Genomic DNA, 12,267 nt, shown 5'->3' with positions numbered 1-12,267 from the left:
GTAACTGACAACAAAAGATGAGATGATGAGTTAATTTTTATAGGCCACTTGGTTAAGGTTGATCAAACTGATTCTTGGTATTTATTCTCCTGGTTAGGTGTAGGTTGACAAAAAATTAAATACAAACTTTCTTTTTTCTTTTTGCTTCTATGCTATTGAAAACTTCCAAACCAGGTCCTTAAAAAAATATTGGAATTGTACAGTTAACATTTGTGCATTTCAGCAGGGGTTAAGGGGAGGGAGGGACGAGCATAGATGATTAGGGAAGTGGAACTACTTTGTATGATACCATACTGACTATAATGGCAGTCATACGTCATATATTTGTCCAAACCTGTAGCATATACAATGAGTCAACTCTAATGTAAACTATGAACTTTGGATGATAATGGTGTGTCAATGTAGCTTCATCAATTGTCACAAATGTACCACTCTGTGAGGGATGTTGATAATGGAGGAGGCAATGTATGAGTGGAGATGGGGGGGGGCAGTTAATAATAATTATTCTCTGTACTTTCTGCTCAATTGTGCTGTGAACCTAAAACTGCTTTTTTCCCCTAAAACTTCTTTTTCAAAAAGGTCTACTTTTAAAAATCTGTGCGTTTCAAAATATGTAAATTTTATCTCATTAAAAAAGGAATTGTAAAAAAAATACTTGCATGGGTGTTGGGGTGGTGGTTTGATAAATTAAGAATGGCAGATTATTACACTGACTGGGTAGCTCAGTTAGTTAGAGCATCGTCCAGATACAGCAAGGTGTGAGTTCTATTCCTGGTCAGGGTACATATAAGAATCAAACAAAGATGCATAAATAAGTAGAACAACAAATCAATGTTTCTCTTGCTCTCTCTCTCCCATCCTCCCCTTCTAAAAAAAAAAAAAAGGAAAGAAAAGCAGATCATCAATGATTATTGATGTTTGCTGATATTGGGAGTTCATTATACCACTAGAGGCCCCATGCATGAATTCGTGCATGGGTGGGATCAGGCAGGCAGGTGAGCTGTTAGGGGCAATCAAGCACGCAGGTGAGTGGTTAGGGGCGATCAGGCAGGCAGGTGAGTGGTTAGTGGTGATCAGGCATGCAGGCAGGCAAGCGGTTAGGAGCCAGTGGTCCCAGATTGCGAGAGGGATGTCTGACTGCCAGTTTAGGCCCGACCCCTAAACTGGCCTAAACTGGCAGTCGGACATTCCCCAAGGGGTCCCTGATTGTGAGAGGGTGCAGGCCAGGCTGAGGGACCCCCCTCCCCCATGCATGAATTTCATGCACCGGGCCACTAGTGAAAAATAAGAACAAAACAAAACAAATAAAAAATAAATTGGTCAACAGCCATTTTTAGTTCTGTTAGTCAACCTGTTTCAGAAAACAAAAACAAAACTGAACTACAAAAAAATAGAATTTTACTGGAAGGATATTGCTGGCTTCCCAGAATCCGTGGAAGGCTAGGAGACCTGGCTTAGCAAAATCACAGAAACCAATGCAGCTCAAGGCTTGATATCAGAAGTTACAACTATGGATTTACAGGAAACTTTCCCCAAAAGTGCTCCACTGCCAGGTCTGTGATCTTTGAGCTTTATGATTTTCCTTGGGCTGTATTACAAAAATTAATACCACCATCTAGTGGCCCCTTCCTAAATCTATGTGTAGTTGTATATTTCTTGACTGGGTTTCCAGTTCACTATCATCTGAATTATATCTTCTATATATTCCTCAGAATTTTTAATTGATTTGGGGGGGGGAGGTCAGGTTTATTGAAGTATAATTTACATACAAGTAAAATTGTACACTAAGTAAAATTTTAGTGTATAGTTCTATGAGTTTTGACAAATAAATGAATAACCACCACCACAATCAAGGTATGGAAGTTTCATTAGTCCAAACAATGCCCTTGTATTCCTTTGAAGTCAATCTCTCCACCCATCCTCCAGTCCCTGGCAACCACTGATTTTTTCCCCCCCTATAGTTTTGCCTTTTCTGAAATGTTATATAAATGAAATCATACACTGTGTAACCTTTTGAGTCTGGCTTCTTTCAGTGAGCATAATACATTGGGATTTATCCACGTCACCTGATTGTTAATTCTCCCCCTCTACCACTGATGCCCCCACTTCTGTTTTTGTTTTCTCTCCCTTGGAATTCTGAGCTGACATATAGGCAATCTTGTTATCCTGAAACTGGTGATGAAGAGGCCATATAGAGGCAGAGATGTCAGATGGGCTGTAGCTTTTGCAGCCTCAGCTGCTTGAGTCTCCCAGTTCAGGTGTCAGAGATGTGAAGTAGGAAAGCCTTCAGATGATTCTTGCTTCCAGCCTTTGAGCCACTCCAGCTGAGGCCTAGTAGAGCCAGGCTCTGGGCTATAGCACATCTACATTAGGATAGAGAAGAGCTGCTCTTTGTCCAAACTATAGTAAAATAAAGCGTTGTTTTAAGCCAGTAGGTTTTAGGGTGTTTGTTACAAAGAAATAGATAACTGAACAAATACAGGCCTGTTATTTTCTGCAATGTGCCTCCATTTGGGTTTGCCTGATGTCTGCTTACAATCAGGTTACACATTTTAGGCAAGCACTGAAGTAATACTGTGTTCATCTCACTGTATTCATCAGATGACTCATGATGCTAATTTGTTTAACTGCTGTTGATGTTAACTTTGATCACTAGAATAAGGAGGTATCTTCAGGTTTCTTCACTGTAAAGTTACTCTTTTTCCTTGAATAATTAATGATTATTTTGTAGAGAGAGACTTTAGGACAATGTAAATAAAACCTCTTCTTGATCCAGCTTTCATTGATGAACTTTACCATCCATTAATGTTTCTTGTCTAAATTTATTATTATTTCTTTGATGGTTGCAAAATGATTTTCTAATTCAATTGTTCCTTTGACTCTTATTAGTTGATATTCTATGATAAGGAGTTTCTCCCCATTTAATCATTCATTTCTTTCTTTATATAGTTACTAGAGGCCCAGTGCATAAAAATTCGTGCCCTCAGGGGGGTCCTTCAGCCCAGCCTGTGCCCTCTCACAGTCCAGGACCCCTTAGGGGATGTCCACCTGCCGGCTTAGGCCTGCTCCCTGGGGGATCGGGCCTAAACTGGCAGTCAGACATCCCTCTGGCAGCCCGGGAGCCCTTGGAGGATGTCCAACTGAAGGCAGGGAGCAGGCCTAAGCCACAGTTGGATATCCTTAGTGCTGCCTAGGAGGAGGGAGAGACTGCAGCCACTGCCACTGTGCTCGCAGCCATCAGCCCGGCTTGTGGATGAGCGGAGTTCCCCCTGTGGAAATGCACTGACCACCAGGGGGCAGCTCCTGCATTGAGCATCTGCCCCCTGGTGGTCAGTGCGCATCATAGCGACTGATCGTTCCTGGTGGTTCCCCCATTAGGGTCAATTTGCATGTTATCCTTTTATCATATAGGATACAATGATGGATTCCTAACTGAATCAGCAGCTTTAATCTGTTTACCATCACTTTTCTTTCAGATTAAAACATTTTATTTCATTGATAAAGGAGGCTTCCCATAGGTTGTACTTTTATTGTTGATGAAACTGGTCTCTTTTATAGCTGAATGTCTTCAAAGGTCATCATCTCCCAGGAGGGAGCAGAAGCCTGAAGACTAAGGCTGTAAAGGAGGGACCAGATGTGATTTTAGGTGCTAATGCCAGAGGAGAAATGCCTGTGAGTACCTTTATTGGTATCATTGTTCTTTTTTAAAAAATATATATATTTTATTGATTTTTTACAGAGAGGAAGGGAGAAGGACAGAGAGTTAGAAACATTGATGAGAGAAAGCATTGATCAGCTGCCTCCTGCACACTGCCCACTGGGGATGTGCCCGCAACCAAGGTACATGCCCTTGACCGGAATCAAACCTGGGACCCTTTAGTCCCCAGGCCGATGCTCTATCCAGTGAGCCAAACCAGCTAGGGCTCATTGTTGTTCTTATTAGGGCTCCAGTTACAAAGTTCTGGTTACAACCTAATAAAGGACTTGTATCCAGGATATATAAAGAACTCTTATAACTCAATAATAAAACAACCCAGTAAAAATGAGCAAAATATTTGAAGAGACATCTCAGCAGAGATATAGATCACATACAAGTACATGAAAGGATCATCGTTAGTCAACATCAGTGAGATACCATCACACACCTGCTTAAAGGCTACAATGAAGATTGAAGATATGTGTTGGCAAGGAGGTGGAGCACCTGAAACTCTCATACCCTGCTGGTGGGAATACAAACTGACTCAGCCCCTTTGGAATACAGTTTGGTATTTTCTTATGAAATTGTGTGTGTGCGTGTGCGTGTGTGTGTGCGTGTCTTATGAAAGTGTGTGTGTGTGTGTGTGTGTGTGTGTGTGTGTGCGCGCCATCACGATCTGTCCCACATTTGGCCAGTAAAAGTCCTCTCAAACTGACTCCTGTGTCCCTCTGACATGTCCCCATTATTCTTGGGTACTTCTTTACTTTCTGGTACACACAAACACACACAAAATGTTTCTGGTCATTTATCCTTGCCTCAGTCTTAAATCAGCCATTTCTCCAAAGAGCCCTGGTTCCTGTTGCTGGAGAATGGTATTTAAAAACCAGTATCTGGGTGCTACATTTGCTCATTGCTACTGGGATGATACTGCAGCCAGGGCTTTCCGTGGACAGAGACAAGTGAACAGGTAAATACAGTGGAGGGTGGTGAGTACTAGTGAAGGGAAAAGGGTTATGGGAGCACAAAAGAGAAAGATACATCTATCCCAAGACTGCAGAGTTGTGGGGAGGGGAACAGAACTATTCTAGACAGAAGATATTTAGGTTCAAAGGGCCCAAAATAGGAGAGAACATTTCATGTTTAAGGAAATAAAGCAGTTTAATATAGCTGTAGAGTACAGTGAGGGGAAAGTGGTAAAAGATCGGGCTACAAGATAAAAAGGGGCTGGCCAAATCTCCAAGTACCAAGCAAGCAATGATAGAACTTAGTTTATCCTGATAGCAATGGGAAGCCATTAGTAAGGGATACATGATTACATTTTATTTTTGAGCAGTTGTTTACAAATTTTTAAAAAACTCACATACCATCCTAAAAGGATTTTGAAACACTATGTACTTCCACATTTTAAGTTGACATCTAATATTTTTCATACATTTAAAAGTTATTTTTTTGTTAATGGGAGGTTTAAAATAGTAAATATTTTGAAAGATGAAATGAGATGACTACAGATTATACCTGAAATAAATATTCAATGATATGATGCACACAAAATCTGGAATTATCTATCTATGGATTTTATCAATTGTTTCTTTAAAAATGTGTTAGTCCCAGAAACCTCACAATTACATTTACAAGAATCAGCATCACTATCCTGTGTTGCCTAAGTTGTTCTGAATTCAGGGCAATTTTTACCCTGAATAAAAATATGTATAAGAAAGGAAGATTTTACATGTTTAAGATGCTTTAACTAATCATTAAATGAAGTTCTTTGATTTCTACTTTACCCAAAGATAGTGTAACAGGTTGTTACCTTTCTGCCTGTAACAACCAAAAACTTCAGAGAAAATATGTAAAATAATGGTTATAGAATACTGGATATCAAGCTTCAATGTGCAGTGACTCCTGAAAGACAGGAAACAAAAGAAATGAGCCATTCAATTGTCTCAGCCTACTATCTTGAGAATCTCCAGGTTATATACATAAACCTAACCATATCAATAATCACATTAAATTTGAATGATCTTAACACTCCAATTAAAAGACAGAAATTGACAAAAGACAGATCAGACAAAAAAGCAAGACCCAGTTATTTGCTGCCTACAAGAAACACTTTAAACATAAAGATACAAACAGTTTGAAGAGTTGCAAAAACTATATCATGCCAAGAACCAGCCAAGAAATCAGGTATGCTATTTTAATATTGGACAAAGAAATTGTTAGAGTAAAAAATGTTACTGTTATTAGACAGGGCCAGCCCAGAGTGGGTCTGCCTCAGACTGGCCTGTAGTGTGTAGGTTCTTGAACCTGTGTAGGAAAGATCCTATATAATAAAAGCCTAATATGCTAAGTGTCTGGTCGTCCATTCAACCAATCAAAGCGTAATATGCTAATGATATGCTAAGGCTGCTCAACCACTCACTATGATGTGCACTGACCACCAGGTGGCAGACACTCCAACTGGTAGGTTAGCTTGCTGCTGGGGTCTGGCCAATTGGGACTGAGCAAGATGGGCCGGACACGCCCTGGAGCCCTCACATGGTCCCTCCCTGGCTAGCCAACCTCCCACATCCCTCCCCAGCCCCGATCATGCACCAGTGAGGTCCCTCGGCCTGGCCTGTGCCCTCTCGCAATCTGGGCTGAGGGACACCCTCCCCCCCCGCCCCCCAAGTGCACGAATTTCGTGTACCGGGCCTCTAGTTTCACAATAAGATTCCAGGTGATTTTGAGAGTACACTTATTAAAGCTGGAGACAGTGAAACAAAAGAAGGACTTAGGGTAGAAGAAGCAACAAGAGAGAGCCCAGGGAGTGTTCTGCTTTGGCTCCCTAGAAACATTATAGTAAAAATGTGAACCAAGGCAGGGCTGCTTTTATCTCACTGGAAAGTCAGAAAAAAAGAGGGCCTTGGAGACAGGATCAGGGGGTAAGCCTGGGATGAGCTGCTGCTGTCCACTGCTCTCCTGGTTATAAGTCTCCTGGGGATCCTTGGAGTTTAGAAGGAAGTAAAAAGTTCATGCTCGAGAAGGGGCATGGGATTTCTCTAGAGTGAGCCTGCACCGGATCTTTGTCTTGATGGTTTTTATCTTTCTTCGGAGGGCAAGAATTTTAGGGGAGGGTTTTAATTGAATATTCATTAGCTTTCCAAGTGCGTTTTTAATATGCTGATGCATCAATATGCTGAGCATATAGGGGAGTTTGGGATTATTCTTTAGTCTGCTTTACTGTTTGACTTTTATCTTCGGTCTGTCTGGCTTTACTGTGGTTTTTGTTATTTGTTCCCCTGACTTCCACTGTCCTTGAGTTTGGCTGGCACAAATGGCATAAATTGGGTCTCTGTTCTCTATTTTCCCTGACCAGGATGATTGAAACTATATATTCTCTGGTTAGGGAGGACAGGTAAAAACCATTTGCTCTCAAGTATCCTTGATTAGGGAAGATAAGGTCTTGCCATTCACTAGCTGGCTGTAAGTTATTCAAATTGTTTGGCCTTGTTTAATTTTCTTGTCTCAGTTTACCCATTCTACTTGCCCAGGAATTTTCCTAGCTTCTTACTATCCTTCCACATTACCAGGAATAAAGAATGTCATTTCATAATTATAAAGTGATCTATAACAATTCTAAAATTTATGACCCTATTAACAGAGCTTCAAAATAGATGAAGCAAAACTGATAGACCTATAAGGAGAAATGATAAAATCACGATTATAGTGATTCTCCCAATTCCTGATAAACCACTGAACAGAAAATCATCAAGAATAGAATAGTCTTGAACAATACTATCAACCACCTTAACCTATATGCCCGCATAGAACACTCCGCAAAACAATGGCAGGACATTCACTGAGGTAGACTATATTCTAAGCCATAAAAACAAATCTTAGTAAATGTAAAAGAAATTAAGTCATACACAGTATTTTCTCTGACCAAAATGGAATTAAATTAGAAACCAGTAACAGAAAGTTCTTTGGAAAATCTTCAAATATTTTTAAATTAAATAACATGCTTTTAGATAACCCATAGATCAAAAAAGAAATTTAAAAAAAATTTAGACACTATTTAGAAATGAATGGAAATGATATATAAGAATTTCTGGGATATTACTAAAGCACTGCTTAGCGATAAATATATAGAGGTAAATACCTATAACAGTAAAGAAGAAGGTCTCAAATCAATGATCTGAGATTCCAACTTAAACTAGGAAGAGAGCAAATTAAAGCAAGCAGAAGAAGGGGCATAATAAAGATGAAAGTAGAAATTAATGTAATAGAAATCAGAAAAATAGGGAAAATAAGTGAAACTAAGAGCTTTTTTTTGAGAATCAATAAAATTGGTAAACTTCTGGCCATACTGATGAGAAAAAAATAGAGAAAACACAAATTTACCAATATCAGGAATGAGGAAGTTGACATCACTATAGATTGTATATATTAAAGAGATAAAAAGCAAATATTATGAATTACATTATGCCTATGAATTTGACAACTTAGATGAAACTGAAATTCCTTAAAAGACACAAATTGCCAAAGCTAAAAAAAAGATATCCTAAAGAACACATATGTATATACATACACATATATAAAGAGCCGTATATCTATTTTTAAAAGTGGAATTTGTTGTTAAAAACCTTATTACAGCCCAGCCAGCATGGCTCAGAGATTGAGCATCAACCTATGAATTAGGAGGTCACGGTTGGATTCTCAGTCAGGGCACATGTCCGGGGTTGCAGGCTCGATCCCCAATGTGGAGTGTGCAGGAGGCAGCCGATCAATGACGCTCTCTCATCATTGATGCTTCTCTCTCTGTCCATTCCTCTCTGAAATCAATATATATATCCTTATTACAAAGAAAACTTCAGGCTCAGATAGCCTTATTGGTGAAGTCTACCAAAAATTTAAGAACTTTTCTAGAAATAATTCTACAAAAACTCTCAACCTTATTCTTTGAGGCCAGCATTACCCAGATACCAAAACTAATTAAAAATATTACAATACAACTACAAACTGATATTCCTCATGAACATAGATGCAAAAATTCAAAATCAAAATTTTACCAAATCCAATATATACTTTAAATTTATCCCAAGAATGCAGGGTTGATTTAACATTTCAAAATCAATCTAATTTACCACAATAATTTGAAAAAATAAAAACCATATGATTATCTCAATAGACACAGAGAAAGTATTCTACAATATTCATTCATGATAAAAATTCTAAGCAAAATTGGAAAAAAAGGGAACTTTTTAAATTTGACAAAGGGTATCTATGAAAACCTGTAGTTTATGGGTGAAAGACTAAATTCTTCCTTCTAATATCACAGTGCCAGTGAGATTTGGCACAGAAATTTGGGAACTTCTGCTTTGGACTTGTTGAGTTTGGGGCCCAATATGCCTGGGGATGTGTAAAGTAACATGGATCTGGAGCTCAGGAGAGAGCTTTCAAAACATAGAATCTTGCCCTAACTGGTTTTGCTCAGTGGATAGAGCATCAGCCTGTGGACTGACGGGTACCAGGTTCGATTCCGGTCAAGGACATGTACTTTGGTTGCGGGCACATCCCCAGTAAGGAGTGTGCAGGAGGCAGCTGATCGATGTTTCTCTCTCATCGATGTTTCTAACTCTCTATCCCTCTCCCTTCCTCTCTGTAAAAAATCAATAAAATATATTTAAAAAAGAAAACATAGAGTCTATTAAGGGTATTTTTAAGCAGCTCTATATTTTTAAACAAGTGCCCTAGGGAAACAGGTGAAGAGAAAGATGAGAAAAGGGTTAGGAATGAAAATCCTGAAGAAACCAACACTTTAGCCTTCTCCTGTAGGACAGATATAGGAAGGGCAAGAAAAGGTGACCAAGAACAATCCCAGAAGTGAAAAGGCACCTCTACGCTGTATTGTAAGGAAAATCCAGTTTCAAGAAAGAGGAAGGGGGTCAATGAAGCCAAAGTTGCAGAAGGAGAACATAAGATATTAGGATTCTGGTACATGTCAATATTCTTAGCCATAAACGTAAGTGGCCACTAGACTATATTGGTTATTATTGGTTACTACACTGTTCTCTGGATTATTCATACGGACCTACCAAGAGAATCCAGTATCTATGGCCTTAGAAAGTTCAAGTATCCATTTTTTTCCCCAGCTTAAAAATGGGTAAGTGAAATGCTTTCGTTGAGTCAGAGGCCCACTAGAGTTTTGGGCTTTTTGTTGTTGTAAATATTGTACTGTTAAGCTTTCCCAGATCAGGTACCCATTATCCTACACGGAGAGCAAAGAGGCACATTATCTCCCTGAGCCTCAAGTTCCTCATTAGTTAAAAAGTGGATAAGAACATCAATCCTACCTCATTAATTTCCTGCGTTTCTGGAAGTCAGGGTTGTCTCACTTTGGCTCCTTAATACCTGCACTAGAGCCTGACACAGCATGAGCTCAGCAAATTTGGTTTTCTATAACAATACCTATTCAAAAGCTTTGCTGGTGAAGGCCTGGGCCTGGGACCCGGCCAGGGTGGAGAGGTCAAGGGGGAAAAAGGGGACATATGTAATACTTTCAATAATAAAGAAAAAAAAAAGGTTTGCTAACTGGAAGCTGTTCCAAATGTGTGTTTTAAATTTTGTTTTATTGCTTAAAGTATTACAAAGAGTATTACATATGTCTCCTCCCCCCTTGGCCTTCCCCCCAGTGTCTTGTGTCCATTGGTTATGCTTATATGCATGCATACAAGTCCTTTGGTTGATCTCTTACCGCCCCCCTTCCCCAACCCTCCCTGCCTTCCCGCTGGAGTTTGACAGTCTGTTCAATGCTGCTCTGCCTCTGTATCTATTTTTGTTCATCAGTTTATAAATGGTCTTTATTATCCATAAATGAGTGAGATCATGTGGTAGCAAATGTTTTTATTTATTACCCAACCCGAAGTTAGCCTCTCAGGTGACCAAATTCATAACAATACAGTATCTCATCCTGACGGTGTCAGAGTAGTTGGAGGGTCTGCCACCCGTTCTCCACAAGCAATCAGAATAAAAACATTGTTTGCTGTGCAAACTGAGTTCACGACTAGTCCCCTGGCCCAGCCGCTCGCAAACCTCTTCCCTTTTGGAAATTCTACCCGCGTTGTGGAACTTTTGAGGGACGTAAGTGATCCAATCACACTTTGACATCCCTTGAGAGGTCACCACGAAAACTCCTCGGAGCAGCCCTGGCCTCCTTCAGGTTCCCAAACCTGCGATGAGGTCGCGCACCCGGGCCCACCTCTCTAATCTCCAACTCATCGGCGCCAGCGTCTCGCATTGGTCCGAGGCTGCAGGGAGGCGGGAGAACAGTAAGGTGGCGGCGGCTTGGGTTTTGCTTGAGGGCGGGCCTTTACGGCGGGGGTGGAGCGGGGCGCTCGGACCCCGTCTCCGCGGGCCCGCTGCCCCGTGCGGGGGCGGGAGGGGCGGAGCCTTCCGGGCGCCGCGGGCTCCTCCTCCCCAGGGGCGGGCGAAGCGCGTTCCTTCCCATGGGGGCGGGGCTTGGAGACGGGGGCGGAGCCAGGCACCTCAGGCCCCGCCTCCGTGGGCGGGCAGGCCGGAGACTGGGCGGGTTTATTCTCCGGAGCGCAGGCCCCGGCGGCCCTGCGGACCCGGAGGAGGGGCCCGGCGCTCAAAGCCCCGCCTCTGGAAGCTGCTGTTTTAGCCGCGGAGCGTTGGGGGCTGCCCACAACTCGGTGGCCCAGCCAAACGGGCTCTGGCTCCTCCCAGTGGCCGGCCGGGGCGGAAGCAGGAGGCGGGGTAGCGTGTGCGCGGCCGGTCTCTTCTCCCGCGGCGCTGGGGCCCGCGCTCCGCCGCTGCTGGATCCAGCGCTTCGCCAGCGGCCAGTTTCTCCCCGCGCCCGCCCGCTCATCCACCAGGCCTTTCTCTCCGTCGCGGCCCGCGGCGTCCACCCGGCCGGCCCTCTCCCGCCCCGTCTCCTACTCTGCCCGCCGCGGCCCCGGCCCCGATGGCTCTGTGCAACGGAGACTCCAAGGTCAGTCTCTGGCGTGGGGTCCCCGCCTCGCCGCCTCCAGACGAAGGCGAGACTCAGGGGCCGCGAAGCTACGCCGCGGGGCCCTTCCGCGCCCCTTCACCCCGACCCGTTTGCGCAGCCCTGCGGCCGGGGCAGCGGCGCGTCGGGGAGGCACCGGTCGGGGCCTGTGGGGTGCTTTCTCCTCGAGAGGGGCAGGTGCTTTGTTGATTTCGTCTGCGTGTCGGGGTTCCTGCGCCCGCTGGGCTCCGGGCGTCGGGGAGGGCGTCAGTCACCCGCGGCCGCACCGCCGGCCCCGGCCTCCCCGCGTCTCTGTGGGGCGCCGGTCCGCGGAGCGCGGTCCGAGGGTGGGGGTAGGGAGGCGAGCGGGTGTGTGTGTGTGTGTGTTGTGTGTGCCTTTCTCAGCCCGCATCCCGTCCCTTCAGGAGGATGGGGGCCTTTGTGGCGATCCCGGGGACCCGCACGGGCCTCGCGGTGCGGGGATCCAGCTGGGCCATCCCCTCGTCTTCCCGTTTACACGTATTCCGTTTTTTTATGATTAGTTTATTATAAGCGTTAGGGTTGAGTTAAGGTGTTCTGTATT

At 43.3% G+C, this 12,267-nt stretch overlaps 1 protein-coding gene across 1 annotated transcript in view; it reads left to right on the top strand.

The window, feature by feature from the left end:
- Positions 1–11,389: 11,389 nt before the first annotated feature.
- The window catches only part of GMPS (guanine monophosphate synthase), a 51,921-nt gene continuing 51,043 nt past the window's right edge, over positions 11,390–12,267 (top strand). The window contains exon 1 of the mRNA XM_006090326.2: positions 11,390–11,687. Coding sequence (XP_006090388.1) covers positions 11,661–11,687 — 27 coding nt within the window. The 5' untranslated portion in view covers positions 11,390–11,660. The remainder of the gene's footprint in view (positions 11,688–12,267) is intronic.

This window comes from Myotis lucifugus, unplaced genomic scaffold (genome assembly GCF_000147115.1).
Source record: "Myotis lucifugus unplaced genomic scaffold, Myoluc2.0 scaffold_70, whole genome shotgun sequence".
In the NCBI taxonomy this organism is placed as follows: domain Eukaryota; kingdom Metazoa; phylum Chordata; class Mammalia; order Chiroptera; family Vespertilionidae; genus Myotis; species Myotis lucifugus.
This window is presented reverse-complemented; position numbering and strand designations above follow the sequence as displayed.